At 40.1% G+C, this 22,517-nt stretch overlaps 1 protein-coding gene across 1 annotated transcript; it reads left to right on the forward strand.

Annotated features, from left to right (window-relative positions):
- The first annotated feature begins 284 nt into the window (after nt 1-284).
- On the forward strand, nt 285-4,688 carry tmem74 (transmembrane protein 74). Its single transcript, XM_061949718.1, has 2 exons — nt 285-428; nt 843-4,688. Exon 2 carries the CDS (start codon nt 891-893, stop codon nt 1,707-1,709), a length of 819 nt encoding a protein of 272 aa, XP_061805702.1. The 5' UTR covers nt 285-428; nt 843-890; the 3' UTR covers nt 1,710-4,688.
- The last annotated feature ends 17,829 nt before the right edge of the window (nt 4,689-22,517 follow it).

A 22,517-nucleotide genomic window follows, 5' to 3' on the forward strand; every position in this document is an offset into this window, starting at 1 on the left:
CGCCCCTGGTTAGAGGTAGAGAGTGTTTTAACGTAGAGTTCTACTCTTTTTTTTTTAAAGGCACAAAAAACAGGTCGGGTATTGAGAAACTTACATTTATGAATATAAAACTTAGCCAATAGTATAATGAGGTTGCGACCTATTGACATAGTGATTGACTGCCTGGTGCTGATCTGGTCAGCTCCTTTCCGCGCCACAGCCGGCGCAAGGCTCGGATGTGGGCGGGTCTAACGGACGGGCGCTCCAATCAAAACAGCCTGTGACGTCACAGCACCGAGCAGCCGGGGAGACGGCATCCAAAGGCGGACTCACTTATCGGAGCTTTTTTTTTTTTTTTTTTTTCACCCCGTAATACTGCCTTCGGTGGCGCGGAGTTCCGTGCTATGGCGTGTTGAACGGCAGCGCGGCAGGAATGCTGAAAATACACGGTTGGTACACGTCACGTTTGTACGGCGAGCTCTTTTAAAAAAATGGTGCGCGAGCGTCAACGCAGCATTTTCGAGTGTGTGTGAACTGTCTTTGCGCAATGATATCACTGCGACCTACTATTTATCTTGCTGATTATTATGGCGTGTTTACATGTTAAATCCGGTGTGCCACTGTAGTGCTGTAAAAAAAGGTGATCGGATTAAAACCGAATTAGTTCTGATCTAGGTTTAGGCTGCACAAAGACTCTTTGCCTAATTGGATACAAAGCTATTTGACTCATTAGATCAAGAGGTGTGCACGGCTTTTTATAATCAACTTAAAAGTGGCTTTTATTTAGTCCTGTATGACCACATAAAAAGATCAAGCGTGTGTATTAATCTCGTTAACATGCACCATTTCACTTGACTCATTAGGGATGCTGTGCAGCGAAAGAGTCCAGAACCAGCAGGTGGCGAGAACGAATGGCGTCCCAAACGCCGCCTTCTGCGAGCGATGAGGATAAGCAGCCACGTTCTCCCGCCGCCGTCCTTGAAAGCCTCTCGGGTGTGCCGCACGTCCGCAAGCCCGGAGAATCCACAGAAGGAGACGGTTCCTGGAACCCGGCCCGGGGCTGCAAAGCCCGGTGCCATCCGGCGGCGAGGACGGCGCAGGTCAAACTGCGTCCCCTCGGGCAGGAGAAGGTGCGCGTGTGCTGTGACCAGGAATTGGAGACGTCGTTCACCTACGTTGATGAAAATGTCAACTTGAGACTCGCCAGCCCGGAGACCAGTCAGAAAAGTTCTCATCGAACCGCACGCAACGGCGAGCCGTGCTCTGAAACGCTACCGGAATTTTCTTTCATGTCTGAGGATGATTTGTCCTTTGGAGAGTCCTCCGGGTCCTCAGTGGACTACTGGTTTATCAGTGCGGTCACGTTTTTGGTGACCGGCATCTCCTTGGTGATCATCTCCTACGCCGTGCCCAGGGATGTGGTGGTGCAAGACCGGGACAGTGTCTCGGCGAGGGAGATGGAGAGGCTAGAGCTGGAGAGTGCTCGGATCGGAGCTCACCTGGACAGGTGCGTCATAGCGGGGCTGTGCCTGCTGACTCTGGGCGGGGTCGTGCTGTCCACTCTGCTCATGATCTCCATCTGGAAAGGAGAGATGTACAGGAGGAAAGTCATCGCGTATTCCAAACGTTCAGCCAAACTGTACGGCTCCATCAGCTTGAAAACTAAATCCAGTCCCAGTCACTCCTCGACGCAATTGTCCCTGGACGACATCGTGGAAAGTTTGAACTAGGCACGGACACGTACAGTTTATGTTCCAAGTTCATCAACATTGTGCAACTTGTTAGCTTATGCTGTACACTCTCAGAAAAAAGGTTGTCATTATTTGGTCTCATAGTTACCCTTATTATGATAGTCCATCCTTTAATTGGGACAAAACAATTTAGCATAGTTGTGACAAATGTAGGGATGGATACCAAATTTGTTCATTAGCACTACCTGGTACTGATTCACATAAAATAAACGCTGCCATATTTCGATTCCTTTGTTACACCCGACCTCGGGAGTGGCTCAAACACTCGGCCGGTAAACAAGCAGCCTAACACTAAGAGTGGACTCAGCAAGACTGCCTGTAATGTTACATTTTTTCCATGCCAACAAAGGAAGAAGAAGGCACTCAAAAGTACAGTCAGGCCCAACTTTTCAAAAGGCACTAGCTCTGTGCTAATTTACATTACATTTGCCATAGAATTGCTAAAGCATTAGCGGTTTAACAAGCATTTTCCATGCCTCTAAATCTTGTAATGACAACTACAACTAAGATGCACGTTACGATCAAACAGCTGGTGTGTAAAAAGTACAGTACTTACAAACACTTTGTAAGTGGACTCAACAAAAGGCTCATTCAATGTAATGGCAAAGACTACTCTCTGGCTAAGGAAACTTGCCGTATTCTATACACTACTGCCATCTAACGTCTTGGAATTGCAACTGCATGCCAAGTCTACGATATGATACAGTACAGTACTTGCAAATGAGACGCAGACGTGCAAAAAAACAAGATATCAAACATTTGAACACACACTAAATGACTTGAAGTTGGTTTATCGGTTAAATGTAAAAAGTGACCCATCCCTAAATGCAACAGAATGCAATTCAGTATAATGCATATACTGTAGGTTTAGAATTTTTTTGGAAGATGGCAGATAAAATACTGCAGTATATCACAACACGTACACCAGACTGCTACTTTATATTTTTTTCATATCTGATATGCATTAGATCCGTTTCATAATCTTACAAATGTAACAATTTTTAGCAAGCATGGTGTTTTTATTTCCTTGCTACTCTTATTCCATTACCATGGTAGCGCATCCATGGGTTATCTTTATTTAGGATACACTCACCGGAAGTACTGCTTGGAACTGTGGCGTTTAATAATTAGCCATTTTGTATACATGGAGGCTTGATATGGATGCCTATTACCACTACCCTTTTTTCAGACAGTGTACAGACTTCAGAGTATAACCACATGCTACATATAAACACTCCACATGAAACACATTCCTTCAAATAGTGGCAGTAATAGTAAACGATGCTTTTAATGACTAAGTGAGACACGGTGCAGGCTACTATTTGAAGATATACGGTCAGCAACTGTTCATACGAGACACACATATACCGTCCAAGGCAGATAGCATGTTTCCAGAATTGTCGCAGACACTAGATGGCATTTGTTTTGGTACCCTGGACGTTCTTTTAAGAGCTTCAGTTTATTACTAAGGCTTTTCATTTTTAATGGGAAAGTCATGAACCACAAAAAAATCATACACAGACACATTTCAGGAAGTAGCCAGAGTCCCCAGAGTGCGTCTGAGGTGGGCGCCTAAGAGGTCCACTCTGCTGTGTGGAGAATCAGTTCAGTGGTGTGCATGGTAATATCCAGTGACAGTCCTGCTCTGGTTCAGTGCTGAGGTAAGCCAGTAAGCTCAGCTTTGTGCATCTGATCCAAAGCTCCAAGTCGCTTTGACTGCACTCAGCAGTTTGACTGCGTTGGACAACCTTGCCATGCACAGTGCACACTCCTCCTGATTGTCTCATACCCTACCCAGAATAGGTCATTGTATTTTGGCTCTTAGCACTGCAAAGCTACGACATACACCGTTTTGTTTGAAAGCTGATTAGTTTTTTTTTTCTCACATGACTGATGTTGATATCAAAACAATACATCCAGGTTATGTTTGAAAGAGTCAAAAACAAACCTATACATACCTGTCTGGTCCGTGGTATTTTGCTTTGCTGTCCATGTAAACAGTGCTAATGAATCCGCAAGTAAATTAGCTACAATATTCCCATATTACAAAAGCAAAAAATACGGTAAAAACATACAATTTACTGATAATATAGTTTTTAATTGATAAAGATTTAAAGAAACAAAGTCAGTCTTTCCAGGATTTCACTGGCTTTGTTTTGGTGATTGCCTAAAGTGCTTGAATTTGCAGCAGCTTTTTCAAAAAGTTGCGACAAAGGTTGCAATGTTTGAGGCTTATTTTCTTTCAATAACACTAAGTCAACAGATTTTTTTGAATTTGTCATCAATGTTTTAAGTGTTTCTTGTAACCTGAACCTAAAAAAGAACACAGGATTGCAACCAAATAAAAGGAAAACAAATACTGTATTGGTGTTTTACTCGTTTTATACCACACCATAAAAGTAGACACTAGATGGCAGAAAAAAGAAACACTTACTCAGAGCTCATTGTTGAATGATTTTACTGTTTCGATTAATCATCACTACTAATAGTAATAATTATAATTACAGAAAGAAACAACGATCCAGACATTCTCTATGTATGTTTTACGCTTGAAAAGTGTACCCCCCATACCATAAAATTGGTACACCCACACCCACCCTCCTGCATTTGGATCAACTCAATATTTGAATGAGTTCTCCCATGCAGGGAAAGAATATAGTTAAAGGGTTCATACAATTTTCCCTGTTTTTACCAATTGATGCTGCTGCAGAAGACTGCGATTACGTATGTATGCCAGCAGAAAAAGGATACCACATCAAGTCCTTGTACGTGTGTCATGCTGTTGCGCTCATGAGTCATTTTTATACATTCATATTTACAAATATAATCTTGAGTCACACCATTCAGTGCTGAGAAGTCTCAGAATGAATTACTTGGTTTATGTCCTTTAATGTTCTAAAAGTGCATGGGTTAAAGCAGGGGCCTCAAATTGTGTGGCCCTTTACCATACTTGCCAACCTTGAGACCTCCGATTTCGGGAGGTGGGGTGGGGGGTGGGGGCAGCAGAAAAAGGATACCACATCATGTCCTTGTACGTGTGTCATGTTGTTGCGCTCATGAGTCATTTTTATACATTCATATTTACAAATATAATCTTGAGTCACACCATTCAGTGCTGAGAAGTCTCAGAATGAATTACTTGGTTTATGTCCTTTAATGTTCTAAAAGTGCATGGGTTAAAGTAGGGGCCTCAAATTGTGTGGCCCTTTACCATACTTGCCAACCTTGAGACCTCCGATTTCGGGAGGTGGGGTGGTGGGTGGGGGCGGGGGCGTGGTTGGGGTGTGGTTAAGAGGGGAGGAGTATATAAGAAAAATACTTGAATTTCAGTGTTCATTTATTTACACATATACACACACATAACACTCATCTACTCATTGTTGAGTTAAGGGTTGAATTGTCCATCCTTGTTCTATTCTCTGTCACTATTTTTCGAACCATGCTGAACACCCTCTCTGATGATGCATTGCTGTGTGGCACGCACAAAAGTGCTTTCATCAAATGCACTAGATGGCAGTATTGTCCAGTTTAAGAGTGTCACAACATTACTGTTTACGGCAGACAAACTGCTTTACGGTAGACGAAAACGTGACTGCTGTTGTTGTGTGTTGTTGCCGCGCTGGGAGGACGTTAATGAAACTGCCTAACAATAAACCCACATACGAAACCAAGAACTCGCCCTCGATCATCCTACATTCATAACGTGATTGGGCAGGCACGCTGTTTATAATGTGGGAAAGCGGACTCAGGTCCGCATGGAGCTGGAGGGGGCGTGGCCTCCAGCTCCGTCTGAATTTCGGGAGATTTTCGGGATAAATTTTGTCCCGGGAGGTTTTCGGGAGAGGCGCTGAATTTCGGGAGTCTCCCGGAAATTCCGGGAGGGTTGGCAAGTATGCCCTTTACTCATCGTGATACTTAATTGCAATTATGACCAGCACACATACTAGTTAAATATAACATGGTGTTATTAAATCCCACAAAAGAGAACCAAAACTACAATAATGGTGCAGACACAAGATTGGCAGCACAACAAACACACATTTGGCAACACAAAGAGCAACTTCCTGTTAGCAAGCGGGATTGACTGACATGTTCTGTGTAACTAAACTGCATCAAGAATATAAAAATAAATAACATTTGTAATGAATTAAGGCTTACGATCGCGGAGGGTCACGATAGCTGCTGGTAGAATAGTAAACGGCTAAAACGTGATTTTGTGAGGCCCAGCCTCATCGAGACTATACTTCCAGTGGCCCCCCAGGTAAATTGAGTTTGAGACCCCTGGGATTGACTCAATCAATGAGATGCATATTTTAATTGTCATGTTGTGTAAGCTCTTAGTCGTCCGTTAGCAGCGTTGAGTGGAGTCCTTCATTGGAGGTGTAAAAGGAAGTGTGTTCATATTTGTGTATGAGGCCAGAGTTATGTCATGACTAATGGAGTATATGAGCTTGACTGAAATCAATAAAAAAAATAATAATCGTTTTCCAGCTCCATGTTCCACATGATGCAATGATGTCCTGTTCTCTTCAGCGGACTTGCAAATCACTTTTACAGCCTCGTTTAAAAACACACACTCTCCTGGACGTTCCTCCCAAAACAAGGTGTTCTGAATGCCCCTTTTATTTTACATTATTTTTCATCAGTATTTCCACTGAAAACACACTCGAATAAAGGCAGCCATCAGCAGTGCCACAGGTTGTGTTTATAGGAATTGGCAGCAAATACTTGGCGAATCGCCTCTGATTCGGAGGTTGGAACGATCATGTGTCTGTAAATATCTGCAGCGATTGATGCACTTTCCCGCAGGGTTTCAGACGCAAATTATGCACGCCATCTTGGCGTGCTGTATCCTTCCTCCGTCATGTTTGGCATCGAGGCTAGGAGCCGACACATGCAGCTTCCCTCATACGACCAACTAAATATGTTTGAGGATTTAAGCAGGGATTTGCTTTGAGCGACAGCATTTAAATAGCAAGCTCAAGTCTACTTCTAGTGGTTTCATGCATAATCACTTTATTCTTGAGCAGTGCACAGCAATATCAGCCTTAATGCTATTTGCTCGGCTCTTCTGTACCGTAAGTCAATTCGTTCAGGTAAGGCGCAGCCTTGACCTATGAGACAATTTACCCAATGTGTAATAATACTGCTACTGTGTGTGTGTGTGTGTGTGTGTGTTCTTGTATTTCTACCCTTCTTGAGACATCAACAAGGAAAAGTGCCTTCTATATGAGGACCGAAATCAGGGCCCCAGTACAGAAATGTGTACCCCTCGTGGTGGAATTGATCAAAATTAGGATGGTCCCAGAAAGGAGGGATTTTTCAAATTGACCGTGTCGGTTTTACAAGTGCTCCCCCTCTGGCATACATATGTAACAACAAGTGTGTGTAAGAATTTGAAGTGCTCCCCCGCTGGCCAACATATGTAATAACAAGTGTGTGTAAGAAATTGAAATGTGCCCCCTTTGGCCAAAATTAATTTAAAAAAAATAAAAATAAAATGTGTATAGAGACATACTGTAATAACTTGAAGTAAATCATGAAGATTAAAAACCAATTACAAACAAAAAATTCCAAAAAAATAAATGAACTAAAAACTTTTTTCTCACAATGTGTCGACTTCTTTCTTTTTTATTTTTATTTAGCCTTTATTTAACCAGGTCAAAATCCCATTGAGATCAAGGATCTCTTTTCCAAGGGAGACCTGGCCAAGAGGGCAGCAGCAAGGTTACATTAAAAACAGTAAACAACACATAAAACATCACATTTACAACATTAAAACTTGCTCACATGACACATGTGCATACAGACAAGGTAGACTGTAGTTCTTTCACAGAAGCTTTAAACTTATTCAATGTAACAAGGGTTTGAAGTTGAATATTCGATTGTGGGTTATTCCAAGCCATCGGTGCTGAAAACCTAAATGCTTTCTTGCCCAGTTCAGTTCTTACTTTGGGGACGACAAATTGTAGAACATTCGTTGATCGAAGATTGTGACTTCCTTGTTTCTTTGTTAAAAGACAAGATAGATACGATGGAGTGATATCCAGAATGGTTTTATAGATGAAAACATACCAATGATTGAGGCGTCGAGCACATAAAGATGTCCAGTTAACCATTGAGTATAATACGCAATGGTGAGTAAGGGGAGCACAGTTGGTGATGAATCTCAGTGCCCCGTGGTACACACTATACAGCTTGTGGAGTCAACCAGCAGTAGCATTCATGTACAACACATCTCCATAGTCAATAACAGGTAAAAAGGTTGTTTCCACCAATTTCTGTTTCACAGTAAAAGAAAAGAAAGACTTATTTCTATAATAAAATCCCAGTAAAAGTTTCAGTTTTTTTTTACAACATACTGAATGTGCTCCTTAAAACTCAAGTGGTCGTCAATTAAAAATCCTAAATATTTAAAAGCAGATACTAACATAATTTGTTGCCCATTTCTTGTTAAAATGTTCTCACACAGTGCTGATCTTACAGTTTTTGATGTGGTAAAGAACATACACTTTGTTTTCTCTGCATTTAAAACCAGTTGAAGATAGCAAAGTTGTTCTTGTACTCTATCAAATGCATGTTGTAGATATTTTTCTTATAAAATTGGGAACAATTTCTCATATTCTTTCTGTTTCTGTAATGTTGTAACATTTTCTCGTAAATTTAATGTAAAATGATTACTTTTTAATGCAAAATGGTGCTTCTTGTCATATAAAATTCTGACTTTTATCACAATATTGCCAATTTTTTTGTTGTTCTTGTAAAATAGTGACATTTTTTGAGCAACATTATAATTTTCCATCCATCCATCCATCTTCTTCCGCTTATCCGAGGTCGGGTCGCGGGGGCAGCAGCCTAAGCAGGGAAGCCCAGACTTCCCTCTCCCCAGCCACTTCGTCCAGCTCTTCCTGTGGGACCCCGAGGCGTTCCCAGGCCAGCCGGGAGACATAGTCTTCCCAACGTGTCCTGGGTCTTCCCCGCGGCCTCCTACCGGTCGGACGTGCCCTAAACACCTCCCTAGGGAGGCGTTCGGGTGGCATCCTGACCAGATGCCCGAACCACCTCATCTGGCTCCTCTCGATGTGGAGGAGCAGCGGCTTTACTTTGAGCTCCCCCCTGATGGCAGAGCTTCTCACCCTATCTCTAAGGGAGAGCCCCGCCACCCGGCGGAGGAAACTCATTTCGGCCGCTTGTACCCGTGATCTTGTCCTTTCGGTCATAACCCAAAGCTCATGACCATAGGTGAGGATGGGAACGTAGATCGACCGGTAAATTGAGAGCTTTGCCTTCCGGCTCAGCTCCTTCTTCACCACAACGGATCGATACAGTGTCCGCATTACTGAAGACGCCGCACCGATCCGCCTGTCGATCTCACGATCCACTCTTCCCTCACTCGTGAACAAGACTCCGAGGTACTTGAACTCCTCCACTTGGGGCAAGATCTCCTCCCCAACCCGGAGATGGCACTCCACCCTTTTCCGGGCGAGAATAATTTTGCCAAGTAAAATTCAGATTATTTTTATAATATTGCCAACATTTTAAAGTTTTTTTTATAAAATGGTGACTTTTGTCGAGTAAAATTACAACTCCTTTCATTAAATTGCCAACATTTTAAGCTTTATTAGTAAAATTGCGACTGTTATCAAGTAAAATTCCAACTTTTCTCTAAATATTGCACAAATGTTCAGTTTTTCTTGTAAAATTTTGACTTCCGTTGAGTAACATTGCGACTTTTATTATAATACTGACAAAATTCGGAGTTTTTCTTGTGAAATTGTGACCTTTTTCTTGTAAAATTCCAACTCATTTTTCACAACCAGCTTTTTTTCATTTGCATAGTTTGTACATATGATTAATGTTGTAAATACAAATCTTTATATATCTAGAAAGGGTGGTCCTAAAGAGGTAGACATTTCAGGGTTTAAGAAGGATAACAAATACAAGAAAGAGTGTGTGTGTGTGTGTGTGTGTGTGTGTGTGTGTGTGTGTGTGTGTGTGTGTGTGTGTGCGTGTGTGTGTGTGTAGAATATTTACATCAGCAAACGTGTTGGGTGTCACCTTTTAGGAGCTGCTGACTCAGAAAAAGGTTGTGTGCCAAATTTAGAGTTGACGTATGACTGGAAATGATGGGTGTCCTGATCAGCATGTTTGGTGTCCGACCCGATCCAATTCCTCTGTCCTCAAATCCGATCCGATTTCAGGTGAATATCTGCTCCTTAATGTGGACAAGACCAAGGAGCTGGTCATCGACTTCTAAGAAGAAAATGACCCCTGTAGAGGCCATCAACATCCAGGGCCGGGAAGTGGCAGTAGTGGGGCAGTACAAGTTCTCTTGAACAGCAGACTGGACTAGAAGGACAACTGCAAAGCTGTATACAAGAAGGGCATGAGCAGACTCTTTTTCCTAAGGAAGCTTAGGTCCTTAAATATGTGCAGCAAGCTGTTGGAGATCTTGTATCAGTCTGTTGTGGTCAGTGCCCTGTACTTTGCAGTGGTTTGTTGGGAGAGCAGCACCAGCAAAAGGGACTTTAACCGGATTGACAAACTGATCCAGAAACTATCGGCACGCAGTTGGAGGCGTTTGTGTCAGTGAGGGACAGGATGACACTGGACAAACTGCTGGCCATCATGGACAATCCTGCCCACCCACTCCACCAGACTATTGACGGACAGCGGAGCTCATACTCCAACAGGCTCCTTCAGCTTCATTCCCACAGTGTTCGATTCAAGAACTCCTTCTTTCCGCACTCCATCCAGCTGTATAATCACTGGCCATACAGCAATAGATTATATCTGTCTATTACCTGACCGCTTCTATGTTAGCTACCTCTCTTTGTTTATAATGTATATTTTCTGCTGGATCTACTCTCTATTTTATGCTGCCCTTTTTATGCTGCAGCTGTTACATATACTGTAATATTGTACATGGTGATTGGGATTTGTTATATATTGTATATATTATATAATAATATAATATAATATAATATATCAGTATATATTATATACTGTATATATAATATGTAAATATCACATATATGTTATATTTTATATTGCTACTATGGTACATTTTTAGTCTCATTTATACCTTTTTGTTTTCGCCCTCTTTTTGTCCGCTTGTGTGCATTATCCTTTCCATCCTTACCCTTTCCATCCTTTGTAGCTGAGCTACTGTGTGGAACAATTTCCCTTGTGGATCAAAATTGTTTGTCTAAGTCTAAGTTTAAGCCTTGATCCGATATATCTATATATATATATATATATAAATATATATATATTTTTTTTTAATCAATCAAACGTAATTATTCACAATAATACGATAATAATACAATTCCAAGTCCAAATCCAAACCCAACCCAGCAACATTCAGAATAGCAATCAACAGAGCAATTGAGAGGACACACAAACATGACACAAAACAATCCAAAAGAAGTCAAACAAAAATGAATAATCTCACCAACAGTATCAATATTAATAAGAATTCCAACATAGCAATGATTAGAAATCCCTCATTTACGATCTGATATTTTGACAATGTTATTAGATTATGCAACTTATTTTTTTTCTAGCACGTAAGTTAACTTTTATTTTTATAAAGTAGAAATAAAGTGGAACAGATCTTTTTTTTTTTTTTTCAAATAAGACAGGCTCCAGCACCCCCTGTGACCCCAAAAGGGACAAGCGGTAAAAAATGGATGGATAAGTAAACTTTTATTGTTGTAAAATAAAAATAAAAAACATCTCTACGCAGCTGGAATGTAAAAAATAAAAATAAAATAAAAAATAAAAAATAAAAACTCCCTCACGTGCAACATGAGGAAGCCACCGGTCAATCACGATCCGGGACTGTGCAATCAGCGATTACACGCCAACTGGACAATATTTACCATATTTATTTACATATTTAATCCACAATAAAAGCCTGCACAGCATAGGAGGTAGGAAATACTGACTCCCACCCCCTCAGCACACTGGGAACCAGCATTACTCCTCTCTAGTCAGTTAATAGTCACTTTATACTTTTTGTCGTCTCGTTTTTTTTTACATTGCCTCTTAGAGTGGTCTTAGGCCATATTGTATATTGCATATTGTGTATATTGTGTTGTTTCTGTATATTGTGTGGTTTCTTCTTTTTTTTAAATGCAAAGCACCTCAGGGAAGCAACCTACATTTCGTTGGACCTGTACCTGTACATGCACAATGACAAATAAAGATCATTCATTCATTCATTCATACAAGATGCCATTTGAAGTGATAAACATAGGCTGCCATGAATATTCAATAAAAGTAAATTGCATTTAGTACATTCAAAATTCCCTTGCTCCAGTCAAATGTGGTGTAAACAGCTTCACCCAAATAGTCACAATAAACAGAAAATCTCAATCCCACTTAAAAGGGTTGTTTATGGCAGGCAACATGTGTTTTTCATTCTTGTTTGGTGTGGGTTCACAGTGTGGCACATATTTGTAACAGTGTTAAAGTTGTTTATACGGCCACACTCAGTGTGACCTGTATGGCTGTTGATCAAGTATGCCTTGCATTTACTTGTGTGTGTGTAAAAGCCGCATATATTATGTGACTGGGCCGGCACGTTGTTTGTATGGAGGAAAAGCAGACGTGAAGACAGGTTGTAGAGGACGCTTAAAGGCACGCCCTCGATATTGTTGTCTAGGTGGAAATCGGGAGAATGGTTGCCTCGGGAGATTTTCGGGAGGGGCACTGAAATTCGGGAGTCTCCCGGGAAAATCGGGAGGGTTGGCAAATATGCTTAACGCCAGTGTATATTTTCTCGTACTTTCTTAAACAACTGCGGTAAGGCGTTGTCAGCAAAGGAGTGTCGTGATGGCAAAACATAGCAATACATTGTAAAAGTCAGCAAAACCCCACATTCTCCTCGACAGAGATGGGCTGGTTGTCCAAAGCAATAAACTCGACTACCTTTTCTGTGATATGCTTTGCCTTTTCGCTCTCTTTTGGATATTTGTATCTCTTTTCCATGGTGACCTTGTTGAACGCTTGGTACTCGTCTTTATACTTGGTCCGCACATTACGTATTACATTTGTGGTGTTGAACGGACCTCTGCTACAGTACCACCTCCAGAATTGGTAATATTAGGACAGGAAATTATACAAAACTATTGATGACTGTCAGGTGAGAACATGTCAGCTCTGCTTTGATTGACAATGACAAGGTCATACCTTTATGCAGGTGTTTGAGCTTGGAGCCCACAGAAGTGGAAGCTAACTTACTCTAAGTCTTAGGCAACTAACGTTTACATTTATGACATTATATTGAATCAAATTAAACAGCATGCTAACTACAATTACAAAAATAACAGCACAGAAAAACCCACATATAATAAGGGGAATAATAACATTAAAGTACAAAAATAACATTAACCACTACAAAAATGAAGGACAACACCAGATATTACAATATATAACACAATGTATGAATATGCAATGAGATGGCTTCCTCCAGGCGTGGGATATTCCTCTGCTTTCTTCTCTTTGGACTCCGACTTCATATCTGGGGTTGTCCTTCAGACCTCGGCAAAGAAGCCATGTAAAGAGTGGCAAAAATGTCAGAGATAAGGGTGTATGTGCATCGACATGAATTCACACCCGGTTTCAACTGGAATTTAGAGCATATGATTAGTTGCACGGCCTATTCTAAGCAAACCGTATTTCCTTGAATTAGCGCTGGGGCGGTAATTAATTTAAAACCTCTTCTCACTCCGGCGCTTACCAAAGGCATGCGGTAAATTTAGGCTTGCGCTTATACATTTAAAACCTCTTCTCACTCCGGCGCTTACCAAAGGCATGAGGCAAATTTAGGCCTGCGCTTATAAATTTGAGTGTTATGTAAGGATACCATCATGAAAAGCACATTTACCGGTAATAAAAAAAAAACGTTATCATGGTCTTACCTTTACTTATAAATGAAGTCCATGCGCCGCTCCTTCCGAACAAAAGCATCGATAACTTGTTTATAGAAGTCTTCCTTATCTTTCTTCAGTTTTAAAAGTCTCTCTGTCTCGATGGAGATCTTCCTTTAATTATTACCTCCTGCTTCGATTGAAAGTCCAATTTAGAAAACTGTTTTTGTCACTTCTTCTGCAGCCAAGTAGTCGCAAGAATGATCCCTGGGATCACTAGCGCCCTCTACCACCATTAGGCGGGAGTCATTTAGTGACTCATATTTGACACACGCAGCTATATTGATAAAATCAATCATCAATCAATCAACGTTTATTTATATAGCTCTAAATCACAAGTGTCTCAAAGGGCTGCACAAGCCACAACGGCATCCTCGGTACAGAGCCCACATAAGGGCAAGGAAAAACTCACCCCAGTGGGACGTCGATGTGAATGACTATGAGAAACCTGGGAGAGGACCGCATATGTGGGTAACCCCCCACCCCTTTAGGGGAGACCGAATGCAATGGATGTCGAGTGGGTCTGACATAATATTGTGAGAGTCCAGTCCATAGTGGATCCAACATAATAGTAAGAGTCCAGTCCATAGTGGGGCCAGCAGGAAACCATCCCGAGCGGAGACGGGTCAGCTGCGCAGAGATGTTCCCAACCGATGCACAGGCGAGCGGTCCACCCCGGGTCCCGACTCTTGACAGCCAGCACTTCATCTATGGCCACCGGACCTGTGTGTCTCCCCCTCCACAAGGGATAGGGGGAAGCAGAGGAGAAAGGAAAAGAAACGGCAGATCAACTGGTCTAAAAAAGGGGAGCTATTTAAAGGCTAGAGTATACAAATGAGTTTTTAGATGGGACTTGAATGCTTCTACTGAGGTAGCATCTCTAACTGTTACCGGGAGGGCATTCCATAGTACTGGAGCCCGAATAGAAAACGCTCTATAGCCCGCAGACTTTTTTTGGGCTCTAGGAATCACTAATAAGCCGGAGTTCTTTGAACGCAGATTTCTTGCCGGGACATATGGTACAATACAATCGGCAAGATAGGCTGGAGCTAGACCGTGTAGTATTTTATACGTAAGTAGTAAAACCTTAAAGTCACATCTTAAGTGCACAGGAAGCCAGTGCAGGTGAGCCAGTATAGGCGTAATATGATCAAACTTTCTTGTTCTTGTCAAAAGTCTAGCAGCCGCATTTTGTACCAACTGTAATCTTTTAATGCTACACATAGGTAGACCCGAAAATAATACGTTACAGTAATCGAGACGAGACGTAACGAACGCATGAATAATGATCTCAGCGTTGCTAGTGGATAAAATAGAACACATTTTTGCGATATTACGGAGATGAAAGAAGGCCGTTTTAGTAACACTCTTAATGTGTGACTCAAACGAGAGAGTTGGGTCGAAGATAATACCCAGATTCTTTACTGAGTCGCCTTGTGTAATTGTTTGGTTGTCAAATGTTAAGGTGGTATTATTAAATAAATGTCGGTGTTTAGCAGGACAGATAATCAGCATTTCCGTTTTCTTGGCGTTGAGTTGCAAGAAGTTAGCGGACATCCATTGTTTAATTTCATTAAGACACGCCTCCAGCTGACTACAATCCGGCGTGTTGGTCAGCTTTAGAGGCATGTAGAGTTGGGTGTCATCAGCATAACAGTGAAAGCTAACACCGTATTTGCGCATAAAACATTTTTACTGTTCTTTTTAGCATATTCAATAGCTTGGACCTTAAATCCTACTGAATAGCTCTTTATCTTCTTCCCTTTATGCGATTTTAAATTATTGAAATTAGCCTCCTCCATTTTGGAAAATGATGCCTTGAAAGGTGAAGTGTCACTCGTGACGTGACGAGTTTGACCCGGCGGTAAAACGAGGCATGCGTTAATTATTTTGCTAAACAAGTTTGACCCGGCAGTAATTCTAAGCATGCGCTAATTCTAAGCATGCGCTAATTATTTTGCGAAAGGAGTTTGACCCGGTGGTAAAACGAGGCATGCGGATAATATATACCCGGCGGCAATTCAAGGAAATACAGTATGTATATTAAACAACTCTGGTATACTCAATATGGAAACGGTCCATAAAACATAATCTATGTCAAATTTGGACCGAAGAACCACCATTAAATGCCATGTAGACCACAAAAAAATCACAATATGACCCCTTTTAGAGACATGATCCTCTGTGCTTGAGCTTAGTAGATCAGCCTTGCGTACATTATCCAATTTGCACTTGTTTTAACATAAGACACATCTTCGGTAGATCAGGCCCAATGTGAATTACTCTGGATGCACTTTGTAATGGTGTGTAGGGTCTCTACATCAAATAGAAACATTTAAAATGTTAAGTTACCTTATTTGGAGGCGGAAATATTAGCTCTCATGCTGTAATGTTTTCAGAAAAACTCACGGTGAGAGGAACTCCCCTCACAGCCCTTGCGGTGCACATTGCTGCCTCAAAGTAACACGATATAACTTCAACCTTCAGCAGACCTAAACCCAAATAAGACAGTGTGGTGTTATTGAGGGGATAAGTATGTATTGGCTGAAGACAAAAATGTTGTCCTCTGAAAGCTGGCGACAAGACCCCCAGGAGGTCACCGCAACCTGCCAAGAAACAGTTAACATCTAAGTTGACCGCATAACCACAACCTAAATGACAAGTTCATTCATCTCAAATCTATTTATACAGGACCAGAACATAATAGATTTGAAATATCCGGATGGAGAACCACACTCCCAGAGACTCAAGACCTAAAGATACAGTCTGTATGCACACTTTGATGTGTGTATTGTTCATTGACTTCAAAGTCAAGGAGCAAGATTTATTCATTATTTTTCATCATTCTTATTTTTCATCATATAATTGAGATAACAGTTGGTTAAGTTTGTACGGATGAACGATGAGATGTACTGTCGGAAAAATACAGCCTGACTCCAGCAAGTTTGAAGGTTCCAACCTTTCAAGACAACTTACAAAACATGCATTTGTAATGAACTACAGCTCCATTTATCAGTGGATGGCAAGGCCAAAAAAAGTTTCCACTTCAATTGATTACTTTGAAAGGAAAGACTGAAGCCAAAACTCATCTGAGACATGACTTCATTTTTCGGTTGCTCCCTCCACTGCTTTATCCAAACAGGATATTTTTAGTCAATGTGCACCCTGGATCATTGGAAAGATCATTGTATTGTAAATGTGTTTTTTTCAAGTCTCAATGGGCAAGATGCATTTCGCAGAGCCAAGCTGTTTTACATTACGGCCTTTAAGTACATATTTGTTCAGTCTTTTCCTGGCTCGTATCCAAACTTTTCATTTCCGCTCTATATCAAACCTCATAAACATTACTTCTTGCTGCATGTAATCAGTTTATTCAAGTTATCATTATTTGCATTATTAGCATCAAAACCCGCCTTGATTAAACTAAAACAAAACCCTAGAGTTTTGGAATTTCAGTATCTATTTTTTTTCTTTCAAAATAATGAAAATCTAAATACTCAAGCTTTCATTATAATATCTACAGTTAGCTATGTCCTGATACAACTTTTTTTTGGAGCTTTGATTAAGATTCAAGATTACGGCAAACAGACAGTTTTCCGTACAATGAAAATCTTACTTTGCTAGTCCACCTTTCAACAAGTCACACGGTACTTAGCTAAAAATAAAAATAAAAATGTATATACAAGGCACCCGATACGATATCAGCACAAACACTTAATCATACGCAGGGGCGCCGAAAAGGGGGGGTAAAGGAGACGGATTCTAGGGGCCCATGATGGAGGGGGGCCCAGAGAGGCCCATAATGATGATAAAATTATAATACAGAAAAAATAATGACACTGTGTTGGGGGCCCTGTAAAGATTCTTTTCATGGGGCCCAAAATCCCTAGCGGCGCCCCTGATCATACGATATCAGCACAAACACTTAATCACGATGTCAGTACATACTTTATTATTTTTGTATTTTGAATGTTAGAATAGGCCTGATCAAGTGAAATTATTCAGAGAACAATGACTGGATGAAAGGGATAAAAATGACAGATTTATGCTTTTGAAGTGTTTTTTGTTTTGTTTTTGTTTTTTTAACTGTCTTTCAACAGTGTACATTTTTAAATATAATGCTCGCTGTGGCAGAGTGAGTGAAGACAAGAACAAAAATGTTTTGCAGACATACTTAAAAATTGGGCCGAAAAAGTGACTGTGCTGCAAAATTTACGCAAAATTGACATCAAAGCATACATTGCATCACAGAGCTTCACTTTTTCCACATTTTATTACAAAATGGAATAAATTCATTTTTGTCCTCAAAATGTTACCCCATTTTGACAATGTTGAAAGTTTCTTCTTTTAAACTTTTACAAATTTAATAAAAAAAAAAAAAAAAAAGTCAGATGTACAAACGTATTTACAGCCTTTGCACAATACTTTGCTCATGCACTTTTGGCCCAAAGTCTTTTTGAATATGATACCGCAAACTTGGCACACCTATTTTTGGGCAGTTTTTCCCATTCCTCTTTGCAGCGCCTCTCAAGCTCAATCAGATTCGATGGGAAGTGTTGGTTTTCATCCAACCTAATGGATCTTGAGTAGTGTTGCATAGACGAATGGGCGAAACTGCACAAAGATAGGTGTGCCAAGCCTGTGACATTGTATTCAAAAAGGCTTGAGGCTGTAATCGCTGCCAAAGGTGCATCAACAAAGTATTGAGCAAAGGCTGTGAATAATTATGTACAAGTTAATTTTTTTTTTTTTTCAAATAAATTTGCAAAAATGTAAAAAAATACTTTTCACGTCGTCTTTCTGGGGTATTGTCTGTAGAATTTTGGAGACAAAAATGACTTTATTCCATTTTTGAATGAGGCTGTAACATAATGAAATGTGAAAAAAGTGAAGCGCTGTGAATACTGTCCGGATGCCCTGTATACAAAGCATGATGTACACCACAAGACAGTGTACTAAATGTAGATCTAAATCATTATAGGTCCCCTTCTGGTGGGTTGGAGCTGGAGTGTCAAACTCATTTTAGATTGGGGGCTACATGGAGAAAAATCTAATCCCAAGTGGGGCGGATCGGTAAAATCACGGCACGATAACTTAGAAGTAAAGACAACTTCAGATTGTTTTCTTTGTTTGAAAATAGAACAAGCACAATCTGCAATTGTACAAATCACAATATCTTTTTTGTTTTTGTTTTTATTTTAGTTACCTGTTGCAGATTATAGTAAATACACTTTATTTGTCGTTATTTTTATTTTCTGAATTAATGATGTGATAATGTTCATCAGTCAACTCATTGGTGTTAATTTTCAATCTATCAAGATAAAAACAATTATATCAAAATCACATTACAGTATGTTATGTATGTTTGATCATTTTCCTCGACTGATGTACTAACATCATGAGGTTTATTTTGTACATATGTACAGGGGCGCCGCTAGGGATTTTGGGCCCCATGAAAAGAATCTTTACAGGGCCCCCAACACAGTGTCATTATTTTTCTGTATTATAATTTCATCATCATTAGGGGCCTCTCTGGGCCCCCCTCCATCATGGGCCCCTAGAATCCATCTCCTTTACCCCCCCTTTTCGGCGCCCCTGCATATGTATAATCATCTACAAAGATACAAAGAATTGCTATTGCGACATCCAGTGGACACATTTAGAACAGCTGTTTCTTTCATTCAAAAATTTCCGGTTAATTTTTATACTTAGCAAACTCATCCCGCGGGCTGGATAAAACCTGTTCGTTGTTGGGTTAGAGGCTAGGTTGCTGCTTAAAACGCACAAGAAAAAGTTAATCTTTTGATGGTCACTGAACTTTGGCTTCATGAGGTGCGATATAGTCCCTAAATATGAAATGAATAAAAATCATTCAGTTGCATTACAATACCACCTTAGTGGGCATATGCATTTATTTTAGCTACTCCATCCCACAGACGGCAAAGTCCCCAAGTCATACCCAGACAAAAAACACATTTCCTTTGTTGTACTTGGCACTGGTCAATTGCTTTTTTCAGACCGACTCAGTGTTTGGCAGTTATGGTAGATGAGAAAGGAAATGAAGTGATCGGTTAGATCAATCTTACAGTAAAACCACTCAACCACTGCAGGGAAGCCAAGCAGGTTACATCTCCCACAGCCTCTCTGATCCGACACACACTGGATACTTAATGGACTGTTTGTGATGACTTGGGCAAGCGAAGGAGTGTAATTTGCGTCATAGGTTCAATCAGGTGAATATCTCCTCAGCTTATTGGAGATATATAAACAAATCCATAGCTTACTTCACTTCTTGATCACCTTGCTGCTCAGCCGTCACCGCTGTAAATCATAGCCTTGCATGACTCCTTTGATCTAATTTGCATCAAACTGCTAATGTAGTCTATTCATCATGTGTGACCTCCTCTGTATGCTTGTTTCCCCCCATTATGTCTATGCATTTAACTCTAATTATGCTAAATAATGATTGCCTGCTTGTTTGTTGCAGAAAGCAGGTGGGCTTGAATCTGCCAACCTGTGAGTCATCAGCATTGTCAAAGTACATTACAAGAAGTATGTAAGTTATACGTGTCAATATATACCGTATTTTTCGGAGTATAAGTTGCACCGGAGTATAAGTCGCACCTGCCGAAAATGCATAATAAAGAAGGAAAAAAACATATATAAGTCGCACTGGAGTATAAGTCGCATTTTTTGGGGAAGTTTATTTGATAAAACCCAACACCAAGAATATACATTTAAAAGGCCATTTAAAATAAGTAAAGAATAGTGAACAACAGGCTGAATAAGTGTACGTTATATGACGCATAAATAACCAACTGAGAACGTGCCTGGTATGTTAATGTAACATATTATGGTAAGAGTCATTCAAATAACTATAACATATAGAACATGCTATACATTTACCAAACAATCTGTCACTTCTAATCGCTAAATCCCATAAAATCTTATACGTCTAGTCTCTTACGTGAATGAGCTAAATCATATTATTTGATATTTTACGGTAATGTGTTAATAATTTCACACATAAGTCGCTCCTGAGAATAAGTCGCACCCCCAGCCAAACTATGAAAAAAACTGCGACTTACAGTCCGAAAAATACGGTACCTAATTGCACAACATTTGTTTAGCTATAACTCGGTTAAGCCAAAGCTCGAGGTAGGTGATTATGGATGTTATTAATGAACCAATGGACTCCAAAAACACAATGAACCTAGCCCGATCACGGAAATCAGTAATTAACTCCTGTGTTCTGCCCCCATTTTAACGCATCTTACAGCATATAAAACCACATAATTGTAATTCAAAAGAAGGTCGCAGGGTTAATGATCAACTCAGACATTTATGACTCCACAAAATCATTTATCTTTGACCTGATATGATGTTTTGTTATAAATCTGGGTAATAAAATTAAAAAAAAGTATAGAGCACTTACTGGAAAGTCAAGAGACTGACAAAGCTATTAGGATCCTCCCTATCTATTCTATTACCAAATTCCATGGAAACAGTTGTGATAGTTCTACCATTCCTTGACAAACCACCAACCGTTAATGTATTTAAAGATGCACTGAATTCCATCCAGCCACAGACTGAAATTACCGTCAGCCATTGCCGTCAGCAGCCAAATTCCATGCTGACATTTGCATATCAACAGTACAATGCATTTCTTTTAAGAAGAAGCATGGCAACATCCTAAACTCAAAATGTGGTTTTGCAGTTGGGTCTGTGTCCAAAAAAACAGGCTCTGCAGACAACTGATTATCTCACTTGCCTCCAGTGTTATGTGCAAGTGAGCATTTGGAGAGTCCGAACGATAGTGACTGGAGAGGGAGAACTGGCAATATGTGAACAATATAGGGATCATACTAGATGTAGTTTACCACTAAATTATTGACTAGGCTAAATTGGTTCTCGTTACTGTGTGTTGACCGCATTAGTGTGTAACATTTGAAGTCAATCCGAAGCCTATGGCACTGGGTTAATCTGTGCAATGTACAATGAAATCTCAAAATTAGATCACAGAGCAAAATGTACTGCCCGTTATCAGAAATTTCGGTTTCAGTTGCGGGTCGTACAGTAGGTCCTCAAACTGGACGTAAAATACACAGCAAAAAAACACTCAATAATGGAACATTGGACTCTTCTGAAGTGGCATTCTATGAACCCTGATTTAAATACAATTGAACATCTGTAGTTAGAGATGAAACATGCAGTCTGGTAAAAGCATCCATTAGCCCAGTTTGTTCTTGAGGAGTGGGTCAAAATACCTGTCGACAGGTGCATAAGGAATTGCTTTAAGAGGTTGCAACGCATTATAACATTAAGCCAGTTGTTTCGCAAATTGTGGTTTGGGCCCCCTGGGGGAGGGCACGGAATGATCCCAGGGATGGGGGTGTATGTGACCCTGGGGAACATGCTTTATCAGTATCATGCTTCAAACGAAAAGCTGTGCACTACAAAGCGTGCTTATTGTTATCATTAAACCTGACTTCCTCATTTTGATAAAAAAAAAAAATCAGCACAGATTTTTTTTTTATTGTTGTTTTACAGGTTAATGTTTTTTTTATATTCTGTGCCTCTGAGTTAAAGTTGCTGATCAATCAAAATATGTTATTTATTTTTCATTTTTTTCCATTACCAAATGGTTCAAGTCGGTCAACATTTTTTTTATAGTTTAAATAAAGATATTTTTAATTAATTAAGGAAAATTGATGCACTTTAAAAAAAAATTGTGATGGTTGGAGAATGTTTAATTATTCTTTGTTGTAAGTTGATTTACACGTCTTTTTTTTGCTTTTTGTATTGTTTGTAAGGATACAATGTTATGCAGAAGTGTACTTATAACATTTGT

Source organism: Nerophis lumbriciformis, linkage group LG04, assembly GCF_033978685.3.
Source record: "Nerophis lumbriciformis linkage group LG04, RoL_Nlum_v2.1, whole genome shotgun sequence".
Classification (NCBI taxonomy): Eukaryota; Metazoa; Chordata; class Actinopteri; order Syngnathiformes; family Syngnathidae; genus Nerophis; species Nerophis lumbriciformis.